Source organism: Oreochromis niloticus, linkage group LG14, assembly GCF_001858045.2.
Source record: "Oreochromis niloticus isolate F11D_XX linkage group LG14, O_niloticus_UMD_NMBU, whole genome shotgun sequence".
Taxonomy (NCBI): Eukaryota; Metazoa; Chordata; class Actinopteri; order Cichliformes; family Cichlidae; genus Oreochromis; species Oreochromis niloticus.
Genome location: NC_031979.2, coordinates 34,469,332 through 34,486,755, shown reverse-complemented (window position 1 = coordinate 34,486,755; position 17,424 = coordinate 34,469,332). Strand labels below are relative to the sequence as shown.

Genomic DNA, 17,424 nt, shown 5'->3' with positions numbered 1-17,424 from the left:
TCACCTTTTGGTAAAGAAATATCGAATTTCGGCATTTTAAACTTGTCACCCTTCATTTCAGGGCCTTCAACATCAAGGTTGCCCTCAACTTTTCCTTTAGGAAGTGAAACATCAACAGTTGGAACTTTGATCGTCCCTCCCTTGACATCAGGACCCTCAAGAGTGACATCTACATCTGGAGACTTCATTTTGGGTAGTGAGAGATCCAATGATGGCATGTCGACAGTGGGCAATTTAAATTTCCCCCCTTTAATATCTGGACCTTGGAGGCTGATATCTACCTCTGGAGACTTGATTTTAGGGAGTGACATATCACCTTTGACTTCAGGTCCTTGGATATCCACATCAAGTCCCTTTGCTTTGATTTTAGGAAGAGAAATATCAAGTGAAGGCATGTGAAACTTGCCACCTTTACCAGTTTTTCCTTCAATGTCAATATCCACATCTGCTTTTCCTTTTGGAAGTGAAATATCAGCAGTGGGCATTCCAAGTTTCCCTTTGAAATCTGGTCCTTCAACATCGACTCCAGCCTTTGGGAGACTGACTTTAGGCAAAGAAACATCAAATTTTGGCATTTTGAATTTGCCCCCTTTCATCTCAGGGCCTTCGATATTTATGTCACCCTCAACCTTTCCTTTAGGAAGTGAAACATCAGCAGTTGGAATTTTGATCTTCCCTCCCTTGACATCAGGACCCTCAAGAGTGACATCTACATCTGGAGACTTCATTTTGGGTAGCGAAACATCAAGGGATGGCATATTTAGCTTCCCACCTTCAACTTGAGGGCCTTCAATGTTAATTTCAGGACCTTTGGCTTTGACTTTAGGAAAAGAGATGTCGATAGATGGCATGTGGAACTTTCCACCTTTTCCAATATCGCCTTCAATTTTTCCTTTTGCTTTTCCTTTGGGGAGTGAAATATCAATGTCTGGCATCTCAATCTTTCCAGTATTAATGTCAGGACCTTTTATTTTGACATCACCTTTTGGTAAAGAAATATCGAATTTCGGCATTTTAAACTTGTCACCCTTCATTTCAGGGCCTTCAACATCAAGGTTGCCCTCAATTTTTCCTTTAGGAAGTGAAACATCAGCAGTTGGAATTTTTATCTTCCCTTCCTTGACATCAGGACCCTCAAGAGTGACATCTACATCTGGAGACTTCATTTTGGGTAGTGAGAGATCCAATGATGGCATGTCGACAGTGGGCAATTTAAATTTCCCCCCTTTAATATCTGGACCTTGGAGGCTGATATCTACCTCTGGAGACTTGATTTCTGGGAGTGACATATCACCTTTGACTTCAGGTCCTTGGATATCCACATCAAGTCCCTTTGCTTTGATTTTAGGAAGAGAAATATCAAGTGAAGGCATGTGAAACTTGCCACCTTTACCAGTTTTTCCTTCAATGTCAATATCCACATCTGCTTTTCCCTTTGGAAGTGAAATATCAGCAGTGGGCATTTCAAGTTTCCCTTTGAAATCTGGTCCTTCAACCTCGACTCCAGCCTTTGGGAGACTGACTTTAGGCAAAGAAACATCAAATTTTGGCATTTTGAATTTGCCCCCTTTCATCTCAGGGCCTTCGATATTTATGTCACCCTCAACCTTTCCTTTAGGAAGTGAAACATCAACAGCTGGAATTTTGATCTTCCCTCCCTTGACATCAGGACCCTCAAGAGTGACATCTACATCTGGAGACTTCATTTTGGGAAGCGAGAGATCCAATGATGGCATGTCGACAGTGGGCAATTTAAATTTCCCCCCTTTAATATCTGGACCTTGGAGGCTGATATCTACCTCTGGAGACTTGATTTCTGGGAGTGACATATCACCTTTGACTTCAGGTCCTTGAATATCCACATCAAGTCCCTTTGCTTTGATTTTAGGAAGAGAAATATCAAGTGAAGGCATGTGAAACTTGCCACCTTTACCAGTTTTTCCTTCAATGTCAATATCCACATCTGCTTTTCCTTTTGGAAGTGAACTATCAGCAGTGGGCATTTCAAGTTTCCCTTTGAAATCTGGTCCTTCAACATCGACTCCAGCCTTTGGGAGACTGACTTTAGGCAAAGAAACATCAAATTTTGGCATTTTGAATTTGCCCCCTTTCATCTCAGGGCCTTCGATATTTATGTCACCCTCAACCTTTCCTTTAGGAAGTGAAACATCAGCAGTTGGAATTTTGATCTTCCCTCCCTTGACATCAGGACCCTCAAGAGTGACATCTACATCTGGAGACTTCATTTTGGGTAGCGAAACATCAAGGGATGGCATATTTAGCTTCCCACCTTCAACTTGAGGGCGTTCAACATTAATTTCAGGACCTTTGGCTTTGACTTTAGGAAAAGAGATGTCGATAGATGGCATGTGGAACTTTCCACCTTTTCCAATATCGCCTTCAATTTTTCCCTTTCCTTTTCCTTCAGGGAGTGAAATATCAATGTCTGGCATCTCAATCTTTCCAGTATTAATGTCAGGACCTTTTATTTTGACATCACCTTTTGGTAAAGAAATATCGAATTTCGGCATTTTAAACTTGTCACCCTTCATTTCAGGGCCTTCAACATCAAGGTTGCCCTCAATTTTTCCTTTAGGAGTTGAAACATCAGCAGTTGGAATTTTGATCTTCCCTCCCTTGACATCAGGACCCTCAAGAGTGACATCTACATCTGGAGACTTCATTTTGGGTAGTGAGAGATCCAATGATGGCATGTCGACAGTGGGCAATTTAAATTTCCCCCTTTTAATATCTGGACCTTGGAGGCTGATATCTACCTCTGGAGACTTGATTTCTGGGAGTGACATATCACCTTTGACTTCAGGTCCTTGGATATCCACATCAAGTCCCTTTGCTTTGATTTTAGGAAGAGAAATATCAAGTGAAGGCATGTGAAACTTGCCACCTTTACCAGGTTTTCCTTCAATGTCAATATCCACATCTGCTTTTCCCTTTGGAAGTGAAATATCAGCAGTGGGCATTCCAAGTTTCCCTTTGAAATCTGGTCCTTCAACATCGACTCCAGCCTTTGGGAGACTGACTTTAGGCAAAGAAACATCAAATTTTGGCATTTTGAATTTGCCCCCTTTCATCTCAGGGCCTTCGATATTTATGTCACCCTCAACCTTTCCTTTAGGAAGTGAAACATCAACAGCTGGAATTTTGATCTTCCCTCCCTTAACATCAGGACCCTCAAGAGTGACATCTACATCTGGAGACTTCATTTTGGGTAGCGAGAGATCCAATGATGGCATGTCGACAGTGGGCAATTTAAATTTCCCACCTTTAACATCTGGACCTTGGAGGCTGATATCTATCTCTGGAGACTTGATTTCTGGGAGTGACATATCACCTTTGACTTCAGGTCCTTGGATATCAACATCAAGTCCCTCTGCTTTGATTTTAGGAAGAGAAATATCAAGTGAAGGCATGTGAAACTTGCCACCTTTACCAGTTTTTCCTTCAATGTCAATATCCACATCTGCTTTTCCTTTTGGAAGTGAAATATCAGCAGTGGGCATTCCAAGTTTCCCTTTGAAATCTGGTCCTTCAACATCGACTCCAGCCTTTGGGAGACTGACTTTAGGCAAAGAAACATCAAATTTTGGCATTTTGAATTTGCCCCCTTTCATCTCAGGGCCTTCGATATTTATGTCACCCTCAACCTTTCCTTTAGGAAGTGAAACATCAACAGCTGGAATTTTGATCTTCCCTCCCTTGACATCAGGACCCTCAAGAGTGACATCTACATCTGGAGACTTCATTTTAGGTGGTGAGAGATCCAATGATGGCATGTCCACAGTGGGCAATTTAAATTTCCCCCCTTTAATATCTGGACCTTGGAGGCTGACATCTATCTCTGGAGACTTGATTTTGGGTAGCGAAACATCAGGGGATGGCATATTTAACCTGCCACCTTCAACTTGAGGGCCTTCAACATTAATCTCAGGACCTTTGGCTTTGATTTTAGGAAAAGAGATGTCAACAGATGGCATGTGGAACTTTCCACCTTTTCCAATATCTCCTTCAGTTTTTCCTTTAGGGAGTGAAATACTGATGTCTGGCATCTCAATCTTTCCAGTTTTAATGTCCGGACCTTTTATTTTTACATCACCTTCTGGAAGACTCTGTTTTGGTAAAGAAATATCGAATTTCGGCATTTTAAACTTTTCACCCTTCATTTCAGGGCCTTCAACATCAAGGTTGCCTTCAACTTTTCCTTTAGGAAGTGAAACATCAACAGTTGGAACTTTGATCTTCCCTCCCTTGACATCAGGACCCTCAAGAGTGACATCTACATCTGGAGACTTCATTTTGGGTAGTGAGAGATCCAATGATGGCATGTCGACAGTGGGCAATTTAAATTTCCCCCCTTTAATATCTGGACCTTGGAGGCTGACATCTACCTCTGGAGACTTGATTTCTGGGAGTGACATATCACCTTTGACTTCAGGTCCTTGGATATCAACATCAAGTCCCTTTGCTTTGATTTTAGGAAGAGAAATATCAAGTGAAGGCATGTGAAACTTGCCACCTTTACCAGTTTTTCCTTCAATGTCAGTATCCACATCTGCTTTTCCCTTTGGAAGAGAAATATCAGCAGTGGGCATTTCAAGTTTTCCTTGCACATCTGGTCCTTCAACATCGACTCCAGCCTTTGGGAGACTGACTTTAGGCAAAGAAACATCAAATTTTGGCATTTTGAATTTGCCCCCTTTCATCTCAGGGCCTTCGATATTTATGTCACCCTCAACCTTTCCTTTAGGAAGTGAAACATCAACAGTTGGAATTTTGATCTTCCCTCCCTTGACATCAGGACCCTCAAGTGTGACATCTACATCCTGAGATTTTATTTTAGGTGTAGAAAGATCTAGGGATGGCATGTTTGGCTTTCCACCTTTGACTTGTGGACCTTCAGTATGTATATCTTGTCTTTTAGATTTTATTTTAGGGAGAGAGATGTTAATAGAGGGCATGTGGAACTTGTTGCCTTTGCCAGTGTGCCCTTCAATTTTTCCCTCTACTTTTCCTTTGGGCAGTGATATGTCAATATCTGGTATTTCAATCTTTCTTCCCTTTGTTTCAGGTCCTTTTAATTTGACATCACCCTCAGGAAAATTTACCTCTGGTAAAGAAATGTCAAATTTTGGCATTGTTATCCTTCCCCCTGTACCTTCAGGTGCTTCAATGTTTATGTCAATGCCAGTGTCAACATCTCCCTCTACTTTACCTTTTGGAAGTGAAATATCAACAGCTGGCATTTCCATTTTCCCTTTAAAGCTTGGTCCTTCCACATTGACATCACCCTCTGGCAGGCTCATTTTTGGAAGAGAAATATCCACTTGAGGCATTTTGAACATACCTGTTTTTCCTTCAGGACTTTTAATATTTATATCACCTTTAATTTTTTCTTCAGGAAGTCTGATATTATTTGATGGTATTTCAATTTTCCCATCCTTTCCAGAGTGAATATCAATATTTATGTCTTCTTGTGTTTTTTCCTTAGAAAGGGACAAGTCAATTTTTGGCATTTCAAAATTCCCAGTTTTGATTTTGGGACCTTGGAAATTCACATCTGCTTCTGGGAATTTTACAACAGGAAGACCAATGTCAACAGATGGTAAGTTGAATTTGCCTCCTTCTCCATTACCTTCAAAATTAATTTCTGGTCCTTCAACATTTATATCACCTTGCTTTGATTTGATCTGAGGTAGAGAAACATCAACTGAAGGGATTTTAAAAGGTTCTCCTTTACTTTTTGCTTGTATGTTTCCCTCGGCTTTTCCTTTCGCTTTTCCCTTTGGAGGAGAGAAGTCAAGTGAAGGTCCTTCTAGGACAACATTTCCCTCAGGCTTCTCCATCTTTGGTAGTGAGACATCCAAAGAAGGCATCTGGAATTTTCCTCCTTTGACTTCAGGGCTCTCAATCTTTACCTCTCCCTCTGGTGATTTCATTACAGGAAGAGAGAAGTCAAGCGATGGGATATTGAACTTTGTTCCTCCCTTGGCTTTAGATTCAATATCAAATTCTCCTTCTTTGGTGGGCATCTTTGGAAGTGAGATATCAAAAGTTGGGAGCTGGAACTTGCCACTCCCACTGCCACTGAGCTCCACATTGGCCTTGATGTTTGGCTCGGATAGTGAAAAGTCAACACCTGGAAGTTCTGGTCCTTCAAGCTTGACATCTGGGCTAGGTAGCTTTATTTGTGGAGGAGAAATGTCTACAGTGGGCATTCTGAGTTTGCCTCCTTTTACTTCACTTCCTTCTAAAACAACCTCTTTTTCAGATGGCTTCAGTTTTGGTAGGGATATATTGCATGAAGGCATTTTAAAATTGCTTCCTTTTCCATCAATTTCAGCCCCTCCCCTGTCTTTTGACAGAGAAACATCTATTGATGGCGCCTCAATTTTCCCTCCTTTGATATCAGAACCATGTAAATTAGCCTCAGTTTCAGATGTTCCTATCTTAGGGAGTCTGACATCAAGTGAAGGCATTTTGAATCGTCCTTTAGCAGAGGGAGCCTCCATTTCAATTTTGCCCTTTGTCTTTCCTTTTTCAAGAGAAATATCAACAGAGGGTATCTGGATTTCACTTCCACCCTCATGTTCAGGCCCCTCTGGATGTTTAAGGTGTGGCAGAGAAACATCTATAGAAGGCATTTTGAATTTTCCTTCCTCCTGAGATAGTCCTTCTATTTCAGTGTCTCCTTCCATTTTCCCTTTGGGTAGAGAGATGTCAGGTAAATTCATTTCAAATTTTCTGCCTTTCACTGCTGGACCTTCAATGGTAACTTCCACTTCACCTGTCCTCATTTTAGGGAGTGAAATTTCAAGTGGTGGTAACTGAAAATTTCCTTCCCCTTCAACATCAGTCACTCCTGCTTTGCCTTTGGGAAGGATCAGGTCCACGTTTGGTAACTTGAATTCCCCTTCCACACCTTGTCCCCTTATGTTTACTTCTCCTGGTGGAGAAATGTCAAAATCAGGCATTTTGAATTTTCCATCACCACCAACATAATAGTCCATATGGATGTCTCCACTGTCTGATTTGACCTTTGGGAGTGAGAGCTCAACAGAAGGTAGAGAGAATTTTCCTTCCCCTTCTGTGCACTCAGTGTCCACCGATGATCCCATCTTAGGAAGTGAGATATCAACCTTTGGCATAGAGATTTTGGGCCCTTTAAAAGTGCCCTCGACCTCATCAGGAATTCTCCGTCCGCTGTCTAATTCCAAATCAACATCAGCTACAGAGATGTCACTGGCAGGCATGTTGATTGCAGTCTTTCCCTTCACTTTAGGTAAAGAAATATCAACAGAGGGAAGACCGATCTGCCCGTCTCCTTTGATTTCTACCTCTGGAGGTTTTATGTCAGTGTGAGGCATTTTGATGCCTCCAGCTTTTACCTTGATGCCACCATCAATTTCATCTGAATGGTGTGAGAGTCTAACTTTGGGTAGTTTCAACTTTGGCATCCTGACCTTTGCATCTCCTTTGTCTGCATCTACATTAACTTTTCCTTCAGCTGTCTCAGCTCTTCCTTTGATGTCCATTTCAGGAGCTTTGATTTTGGCCGTTCCCTTCACACTGGGCAAAGATGTCTCAGCTTTTCCTGAAGGGAGAGCAAACTCCACATCAGGTATGCTAACTTTAGATGCTCCCTTCTCCACATTCACATCTTTATTAGCAGACAAACTGAACTCCACAGATGGCGGCTGGATGTTTACCCCCGGAGGCTTCAGCTTCACAGATCCAGTTTCCAAAGTAGAGCCTGACTTTGTGTGTTTGCTTGTAGGAAAGGTGATGCCAAACTTGTGTCCTTTTCCTTTGCTTTTCACTTTAGCTCCAGGCATTTCAGATGGGGAAATATTCACTTGTCCTTCAAACCGTCCTGTCTCCACTTTTGCTTCCGTCTCTGCTCCAGCATAACCTTTTGTTTTTATGTGCGGGAACCTTGGAAAACAGTGTATAGAGAGGAAAAAAAGAAATAGGAAAGAACATTGTAATATTTCCCCAAAAGATTATATCTAATTTAATGCAAACGAAAACAAAGTTATCAGAAAATCATCAGATTTTACTGCAGTACAACAAGCAGTGTATTGTAGTATTATTTGGAACTACCAAAGAGAAAGAAACAAAACAAAAAAGGCCAACCTGATCCTCTTCTTTGCCTTCCTCTCAACTGCTGCTCCTCTGGCTCCCTCTACTTCAACTTTTGGACTTTTCCTTTGTTTGAATTTGGGAAGAGAAAACTCTACATCACTCATCTCCAGCCTGGGAGGTGTTCCCTCTACCACCAGCTCCTCTCTTCGCTTCTCTTTTAGCCTTTTCAGACCAAAACGTCCACCTCGTTTTTTCTGAGTCTTGAATGGTTTGGTCCCCTTCACACTCTGAAGGAAACACATGTGACAAGAGCGTCAGTCAACAACATTTGAAGGCTTGTATCTATCTGTACTAATTGATCAATCACAATGTATTTTTTCAACACAATGGCTTACAGATTAAAAGTGATTATAATAAATTTATAAAGCTACTTCACCATTTTGGCCATCTTGACTTTGGGACCTTTGACCTCCACACTGGGAACCTTTGGGCGCACGCTGACATCTGCTCCAGGGATGGTTCGCTTAAGCTGGAAGCTGACCCTATATGGCTCTGCGCACTGAAGGATTTTTAAAGCGTCTTCATACCTCACATTGTCAAAGTAGACCTTGGCACTTAGCAGCTGGTCACCTTCATACAGAAAAACAGTATGAACAATGTATCCATGTACATCAGTTTGTGATGTATATTTGGTATAGGATGCATTTAGTGGAAAAAGTTGAAAAAAGTAAAAGTGATTTATTAAATAAATTATTAAAGTTCTGTAATGCTGGATTATGTGGCAAATTTAAATGTACACCTACATCTGTTAGTAGTCCTGAAACCAGTTGATTTTTTGTTTTACAGTTAGCCATGACAATGTCATCAGAATAAATGCATTTAAAAAAAAAAAGTGGGTTAGAGCTTGTTAACTCTTTGGAAATTGCAGACTCACTGGTGAGTCAGGAAGTGTTAAATCAATATTTCAAGATTTTTACAAAAATTCTGCATAAAAATAGGCTTCAAATGTTGTTGGAATTTGCAGATTTTCCCCTTCTGGGTCATGACTTGTCCTATTATCGTCTATTGATATTATGTTACATTAGATTTTTTCCCCTTTTAACTTCAACTTAATTTCACCTTAATTTTGTTTGCTTTATTTGGCCCCTAACTTTTTGGCTTTTTGTTTCATATTTCATTGTATTACTGAAGCAATTCATGAACTCTGTTTTTAAAGGTGGGATATAAACAAAGCTGATATGAAATAAAATGAGAACAGATGATGTGGAAAATGTAATATTGGGCTTTTCCCCCAAATAATAAAGTTTTCTGTACAAACTCCTTAAAAGAAGTCTAAATATCTTTTTAATTACCTTTTAAATCTTATATAAATGTTATGTGTGCTAGTAGTGCTTTCTAAATGAATCAGGGGTGTTTGCAGGCACCTTGCTGTAGACTGAGGTGTTTAGCAGCTGGAGAGTCTTTGAGGACGTCTTTAACAAAGATCCCTCGCTCTCCTCCACCAGTCACACTGTAGCCGCTGGCTCCAGCCCCTGCCTCTGTCTCCACCACAATTTCCACACGTTTAGAGGCTTCCTTCACACTCTGCGACACACAAACACCAACACAAAACTTCGGTTATCCACGAGAGTCTTTTTTTTTTATTATTACCAATTCTGGTTTTATTTTAGTCTGACTAAGTAATAGCAAAAATATACTTAAACACAAAACTAGTCATTATTTTAAAAGAAGTTAGTCAATGCATAAATCCATAAATCCTAAAAATCCTATAAATAAAGAGTAGCAGGTCAAAAGCTAGTAAAAAATTGCTAAAACCACTTTTCTGTCTTGAATTTTAATTATTTTTGGGCTCCAATGCTGAGTAAAATTTTGCACTTGTTTGAGTAGGTGCATGTTTTACTGTACTGTTCTCAACTTTACGTCAAAGTTCATTTTATCCATGAGGCTGTCGCAGAAGAAAGGTCATTGTATTCTTAGACTACATTCACTTTTCCACAGGCTGAAGAGAGGAAGTAAAATGTAGGAAAAAGTTAACAGTTTGCTGTGTTTAACTGTGCATCACCTGGCACATTACAGCTTTAAGCCACTGATACAGAGAAAGGTTATATATTTCAGCCTGAAAAGTCTAGACTTCTGCTTACTGTCTGTTCATTTGCTGGCTCAGAGTCCATCTCTGGTTGGGCCAGCTGGCAGGTCGACTCTCTCAGATGACTTCTCTTCTGGCTCAGTACCTGCTTCAGCTCGGCATGGAGCTTCTCCTTCTGCACCTGCAACAACACAGATGACAGGGGCTGAGGTGCCATATCATGATGCAGCAAAAAAAAGAAAAAAAGAAAAACACCAAAGTGGATTTGTTATGCTTTTCCTTATTTTCGTAGTTTATTATTTATGTTTTTTGATTTTCGTGTGCTTTGAACTTCAAATTCTTAGTTCCAGGTTCTGTTTGTAAGTTGTCATTTGCATTCCCTTCCTCCCTGCATCCTCCGATGTGTGAAGGTTCAAATCTCTACATCTCCCGTTTCAGTTATTGTCACTCACTTCCTGATTTATTTTGGTAGATATTTGTGTCTTGCATGTAATGTTTCTTCCTCAATTGTCTCACTTTCTAGCTTAAGTTCAACTGTGCTAGGTAGATGGAAAGAGAAGCGTTTCCATCTACCTGACATCTGCCTTCATGTGTATAAACAGTCTGTCTTTACTCTAGCCTTTGTTGTCTTTTCAGTATAAGTCTCTGTAGTCCTATGTCCTGTTTATAGCATTTTGAGCTTCATATTCTTGGATTACACTTTATTCCTGGACTAAAGCTATCAGCTTTGGAATGAAGTTTATCTTTTGTTTGTCAGCCAACAAACAAACATTTGTTTGTCTGTTGCTTAAACTTTGCAGTTCATGACACTCTACTGTATATCCCAAATTTTGCCTTCAGAGTGCCTTAAATCTTCAGTTTTAGACATTTTTCTCATGGCATTTTACACCCACCACCTTTTCAAACTACTAGTTAACTTCTGGCAGCCATAATAAGAAAACTGACTCAAAGTGTGAGGGCTTAAAATGACTTATTTCAGACAGTATATGAAGATGACAGAACGCCCCAAGGCCAGGTGTGAGATAAATAAGGATTGTCATGCATAGCTACTTCAGTAATGCCAAAAATAATTGTGTAAATCTTTGACATAGATATTATTTAACATAATGATGATAAAAATAGATATATTTTCAGCAGTTTATTGTGTTACTTTCAAGCCTTTGGAAAAAATAAAGGACAAATAACTGAAAGCTAAAAGATAACTAATAGTATTATTTTGTGTAAAACCTGGAAATTGTAATCAAGGAAATTAAATTTAAAATTAATGAAATTTTAAATTAAAAAAAAACTTAATTAATTGGATACATTTGTTATAAGGCACCCACTTTTGTTCATTCTAGTTTGTGCGTTGGGGTGTTTACAGAGTCCCAGCACCTGCACTGTCACTTCAGCTTCATCACATTTAGACATATTTTGTTGTTCATTTTGGGTCCGGTGGCTGGAGGTCACCTGCTGCTGCGTGAAAAGACTGTGGAGTGACATTCCTGCTGAGCTGGGAGAAATGAGAGCTTGTTTACGTGTGGGACAATGACCTCAGCATATCTGTCCTGGGCTATTGTATTCCAGTTTGAATGGTCCTGGTTTGTGTCCAGGTCAGGAGGTCAGTCACCTCTCTGCTCTGAATATATCCATATACCAACATAGTTTTTTTTAAAACAGACATTTTCTGAATGTGAGTGGAGCTTTGATGGCTTTGATCTAAATCAAGCAAATCATAAATAAATATAAACCTAGCTAATATTTTTTATTTTGCATTCTGACCTGTATCGTGTCATCCAGCTGAAATTCTTATACTGTGGACATTGATGTCATTGACCTTGGAGAATCTCAACAGGCTTATTACAGTTAAAGAAAACTGAACTAAAAACAAAAATAGGTGTTATCTAACTGAAATACAGCAAAAACTAACTGAACTGATACTGTCTATAAACGAACTAAATAAAGATTTATGGTAAATTTTATTAGTTTAAGTTTTTTGGTCAAATTTATAACACTACAATTGAGAATCTGATATTTACATGACTGATGAGTCAATTCCCACTAACAACTTTAATTCAACTTATTTTTATTTATATAGTGCCATATCACAACAACAATTGCAAGCGCTATGGCGAATGGGAAAGAATTACTACATTTACAAAAAGTAATTTTTGTTATTTTAGCATCTATAGGTAGTTTGGCTCTTCATAACAATGAGCAGGGGAGTGTTTTTCATAATCTATCTATATATATAATGGTCAATTAGCGTTTAGTGACTGAGTTGTGCTGATACATGCGTTCATAACTGCTAGCTAGGCCTCATCTCTACTAACTGGAGGCACTGAAGTGAACCTCTCAGAAAGCTTGTGCATCTGTTTAAGTGACTGAAACTTTAGTACTTTATTAGCACTGAGGGTTAGACATCCATGCCTGCACTATGCACCTGTGTAGTACAGTTTAAAGTATGAAGGCAGCATTCTAACCAAATTAGCAGCATTAGCTAATAACATTTTATCCAAATTTAGTGGCGCTAAAACTGAGCTTACAAATTGGTCTAAAACCATACCATAACACTGGATAACATAACACTGCCCATGTCTGTCTTTTATATACAGTATATATTTATATACAGTCTCTGTGTCAGAGTTCTGGGTCTTTAACTTAGCGTATTGAGATTTGTCGTGGCTTCCTTTACATTTAAATGATGATTTAAGTTTAAGTTAATCTCTGTATTGTTTAATCTTTGGTTTAGTTCTTCCTACTTGTTCTCAGCAGGTTAAAATATTAAACAAATAACTAGTAATCGACTCCAAAACACGAATAACTCATGTGGCATTTGGATTTTTAACAGTACTGGACACACTGTTGGCGTGGATTAGCTTACAGCATAGTTAGCTAGTTAGCATAGTTTAACATACCAAGTAAAAAAAGAGGACAAGCCAGTAAAGTCCTAAGTTAACAAAATCCAGTCACCAGTTTCTTAAACACTTGCTAATTATTGCATTTCTGGAAAATTCATAAAGCTAGTGGACGATATTGCCTTGTAGGAAGTGTCGTGCATTTGTTATTATACTGATCGTGAAATGATGGATAACCTAAAAGTCTTCAGAATTAACTAGCAAAAGGCCAAGAAAATTTTCAGATACACTTTAAAATGACCCAAGGTTTTTACCTTTTATGAAAAATTGATGAAAAAGATGATTTGTCAGAGCTGTTCCTTTTCAGACAAACTTTTTTTTTCTTTATTGACAATTTGTAAACACCGTTATTCTGACACAAACAGATGGATGCATGGGAGTAAAACTGAGTTCATGTATGAAACCTTCATGTGCATCCTATCACGGCAGGTCATTTTTTTGTCTCACCACTCTCTCGGGGCTCTCCTGTTCCTCTGTGGAGCCGCTGTGGTGAGGGTTGCGCTGAGGGGCAGAGGGGGATCTGGAAGACGGGGGTGACCGCCTCTTATCTTTTACCTGCCCAGAAAACAGAAGGTGAAATGTTTGAGCGCGTGAGGCAGCAGTTTCTGGTGGTTTTACCCTTTAACTCAATTAATAAGATTATTTTGGCCCTGTGAGCAGCTCTGCAGTGGAAGCTTTGGGAAAAATGTTAAGAACAGGGAGACGTATGTTTTAAATATTAACACATATTGACATTTCTTTCTCTGCTGCTCCAGTGAAGCTGTTTAACAGAGGAAAACTGTGCTGGGAATCTCCCAGATGTGAAAAAATGTAAGCTACAGTGTGCATGTCCAGCTCAGCAAACTTCCTCTGCATGAGTAAAATAAGATTTACAGTACAAGTTGTTACTTTTCTGACTGTGTGCTAGTCATGCTTTAGTAGCATCCAGTATCAGGATGAAAGTCACAGTATTAAAAAGTGATGCAGGTTTTATTGCAAACAGTACAGGTAAAATACAGAAGCACTGTGAAAAATATACATTTCTTTCTGAAGCAGCTACATTTTTTAATGTCCCCCAGATGACTGATGATCCTGTTGTTTGCATTGGCTGGGTTCTCCTATTGAAGCAGGTTTTTCAGAGACAGCTGCAGGGAAAGATGAAGGTATTTTCTTTCTGGTGACTATTAACCACTATAAATTGAATTATGAAATAAACTCTTTGTGATCTACTTTATAATTTCATTTTATCTGATTAAATCCACCACGACATATTGTTGTTATTATGCTGCTGCCTCTAATTTGCAAATAATTTTTTCCCTCGGACTGAAACGGTGTTTCTCCCCAAGACTAATTTTACACTAAGTCAAAGTTAACTGCATTTAAAAAGGGGGCATTTACCTCTCGCCCCCTTTTCTAAAGGAAGCACGCCATGTCCAACCCTCCTATATCTCCTTCCTCTGCTTGTGTCATGAACTCTTGCACAGATGATCTTGTCAAAACATTATGTTCCAACACTTTGACAGTGTAACCTCTGACACAAACTATAAATTCCCAGCACACAGTGAAAGCTGAATGCCTGTGATAATATATCTTATAATTTTTCCCATTAGAAAAATTCAGTTGTAAACCATTTTGCTTACCAAATGTAATATTCCTGAAAGCTGTCTTACCATGCTCATGTCTTTAGTGCTCACCCTGCAAGCTGCTTGTTCACAGCTACATAAATACACACATTTCCTCTCACAGAAACACAGCAGTCAGCAGGCATAAAAACTTAAAGCTGTAATGACTTAGTGCTCTGTTTATGAGGTGCTACGCCATCAGAGATAATGTGCAGCTCGCTTCATAAAGTGCAATAATGCACTACATTTAAAATAGATTTGATTAGAGCAAATGAACAGTCACAGTAAAATACACCGCTGCGCAACATGACAAACAGTCACGTTTGTCCCTGCTCGTTTCAGTTAAACAGCAGTCACATAAAAGAATCGCTCCACTGACTGAAAGTGTCCGCTGGGTACTTAGAGCTGAAATGCTGCATGTTTTTTATTGTTACAAAATTATTATGATGATGATTATTAATAATAATAATAAAATAAACACAACAGTCAACAGTCAAAATAAACACGTCCCATGGAAATTGCTCAACTTTTTTCTTTGTGTATTGGGATAAGCAAAAAGTTGATTCTTGGTCAAACACTGCAGTTACTTAATTAAAATGTAATATACTCAATTGACATCGAAAAGTTACCTTTTTGTTTTTTATGTTGTAATTTAAAGGAGACCTGTTCAGCTCATTTCCAGTATCGTATTTTTGTTGTTGGACAAAAATTAGCATTGCATGATTTTTAGTTCAAAATTACCGTTATTTGTTTAAGACTGAGCCTTGGTTTCCTTTTTAAGGTCAGCTTTCTTCTGATTTGCTGCTTCTTGTAAACAGAGGTTTTAAATGACAGGTGGGCGGGACATCTGTGGTCGGAGCCAGAGCTGTTTGCCTGACATGACCACATGCCTTCACTATGACATCATGCAGATCCAAAAGCAGAAAAAAAAATGCATGAAACAGAGCATTTGGGGGAGTCTGAATTTTTTTTTTTTATTTCATATTTGAGTCTCTTGTGGCCATGTTTTATATGAGCTTCGGCATTGTGTTCAGAAAGCAAGAAAAGGGTATAAAAAAAGATAAAGCCCCAAAACTGTCAAATGGAGAAGTGAATACTCCTCATATTTGTCATGCCTAAAAATATATAAAACTTTAAAATCACAATAACCTTTATGTATGAGATTATTTGCCACTGATTAGGGAATGATCTGTTTAAATCTCTTGCAGCTCAGCTCTGTATTTTTAAGAATTCATGAATTTATGCCAAGATCTAAAGAAAGGTATAGCACTTTTTGAGACCAGGGACCCTTTCGTGCACATAGGTATCATGAATTAGTAGCCATTTCTGTCTCTAAATGAAGGATGCATGTGGAGTTGGTGAATTATAAGTAAAGTCCAGATGTCCACTTGACATCTGATGACGAAATTTCTGTCACTCACAGACAATCAGATCTTAACAGACTCACGGATACAGAATTATTTTTTGGAATTCTGACACTGATGAAGAATTTGTCTTCTTATTTTCTATTCAAGCTGTTTAGACTTTTAAAACCTAAACATGGTAGTTTCTACGTGCACCAAGATAGTTTAGCTTTTATTTGGTTGTTTATGTGCAGATCTGCACATTTCAAAGTAACAGCTCAGTTTTATAATTTATGGCAAACTATTTTACATACACCTTGTTTAGAGTAAATTCCAAATTTCATTCATGCAGGTAACTCTTGGTACTGTTCGTATCAAACATTTTCTCTGTGACACCTGTAACATGACTTATGGGTGTGTTTGCATGAGCAGGAAGAGGGCTGTGTACTTACGGCTGGATCTCTGGTCTGGTTGAAAACATGGCTGTCCTCTTGGTCTCTGTCAGAGTCTAAAACATTAAAAGAAAACAACTCATTGTTAATTTGTTAATTCATTGATTATCAATCAGTGATGAACAGAATATCTTTGGTATTATCTTTAGATTGTACAGAGCATGTTAGTGATTTGTTGAGCGGCATAAAGATTGAGAGTGGAAGGACATTTCCTGAATTTATTCAGCCCATTTTCCTGCATTTGAAAGAAGATAAACAAGGAAGAATGCAATTCTGCAATTACCTCAAGTTTCTTCAGAAAAAAAATGAAGATGGTTCAGATGTGAGTTCATTTTCATGTATAAATCAAAAGCAATGAAAGGGCGGATGCTTGGGAAAATTTGCCCAGCAAAAAGAGCAGAATAAAACTAGAACAAAAACGCCTCGTAATTGTTGTTTCAGTGGACATTTGGTGACATAAAGCACTTTCTTTAACACAGCAGGACAACAGTCACTATTCACATGCCATTGAAATATAACAGCATCATGTAACGGTAAATTAGCCCCAGTAGTGCTCTTGAGAAAATGAACATCTGGTATTCATGTCAGGTTTAAGTATATGGAGTTAGAGGCTCTGATATAGTGACACAGCTGTCAGTCTGAAGCTTCTAGCAGGCTTTACATTCTTTCCATAGCCTCAGTTATTGCTCTGCACTGGCTGCCCGAGCCCAGTCATCTGCACAAACTGTCCATTCACACTTTTAGGAAACCAGTGGTCCCAACAAGCCTAGACTAGTGTCTTATAAATATTCTGTAGAAATACTAAAATGCCAAAATTGTTTTTTTTGGTAACTTTTCATGTCAGCAGCTGCTCAGAGGTGATGCACGCCACTGTGCAAGAAAGGCAACTGCTCCCTGAGGGCTGATAAACTTATACTACTGCAGTGGCAATATGCAAAGTTTGGA

General features: G+C 39.0%; 1 protein-coding gene across 1 annotated transcript in view; it reads right to left on the bottom strand.

Annotated features, from left to right (window-relative positions):
• Positions 1–17,424, bottom strand: part of prx (periaxin) — a 36,347-nt gene that overhangs the window by 3,582 nt on the left and 15,341 nt on the right. Inside the window, exons 2-8 of the mRNA XM_019367204.2 lie at positions 16,480–16,535; positions 13,531–13,638; positions 10,242–10,367; positions 9,525–9,684; positions 8,537–8,730; positions 8,152–8,387; positions 5–7,950 (exon numbers count right to left, since the gene is read on the bottom strand). Coding sequence (XP_019222749.1) covers positions 5–7,950; positions 8,152–8,387; positions 8,537–8,730; positions 9,525–9,684; positions 10,242–10,271 — 8,566 coding nt within the window. The 5' untranslated portion in view covers positions 10,272–10,367; positions 13,531–13,638; positions 16,480–16,535. The remainder of the gene's footprint in view (positions 1–4; positions 7,951–8,151; positions 8,388–8,536; positions 8,731–9,524; positions 9,685–10,241; positions 10,368–13,530; positions 13,639–16,479; positions 16,536–17,424) is intronic.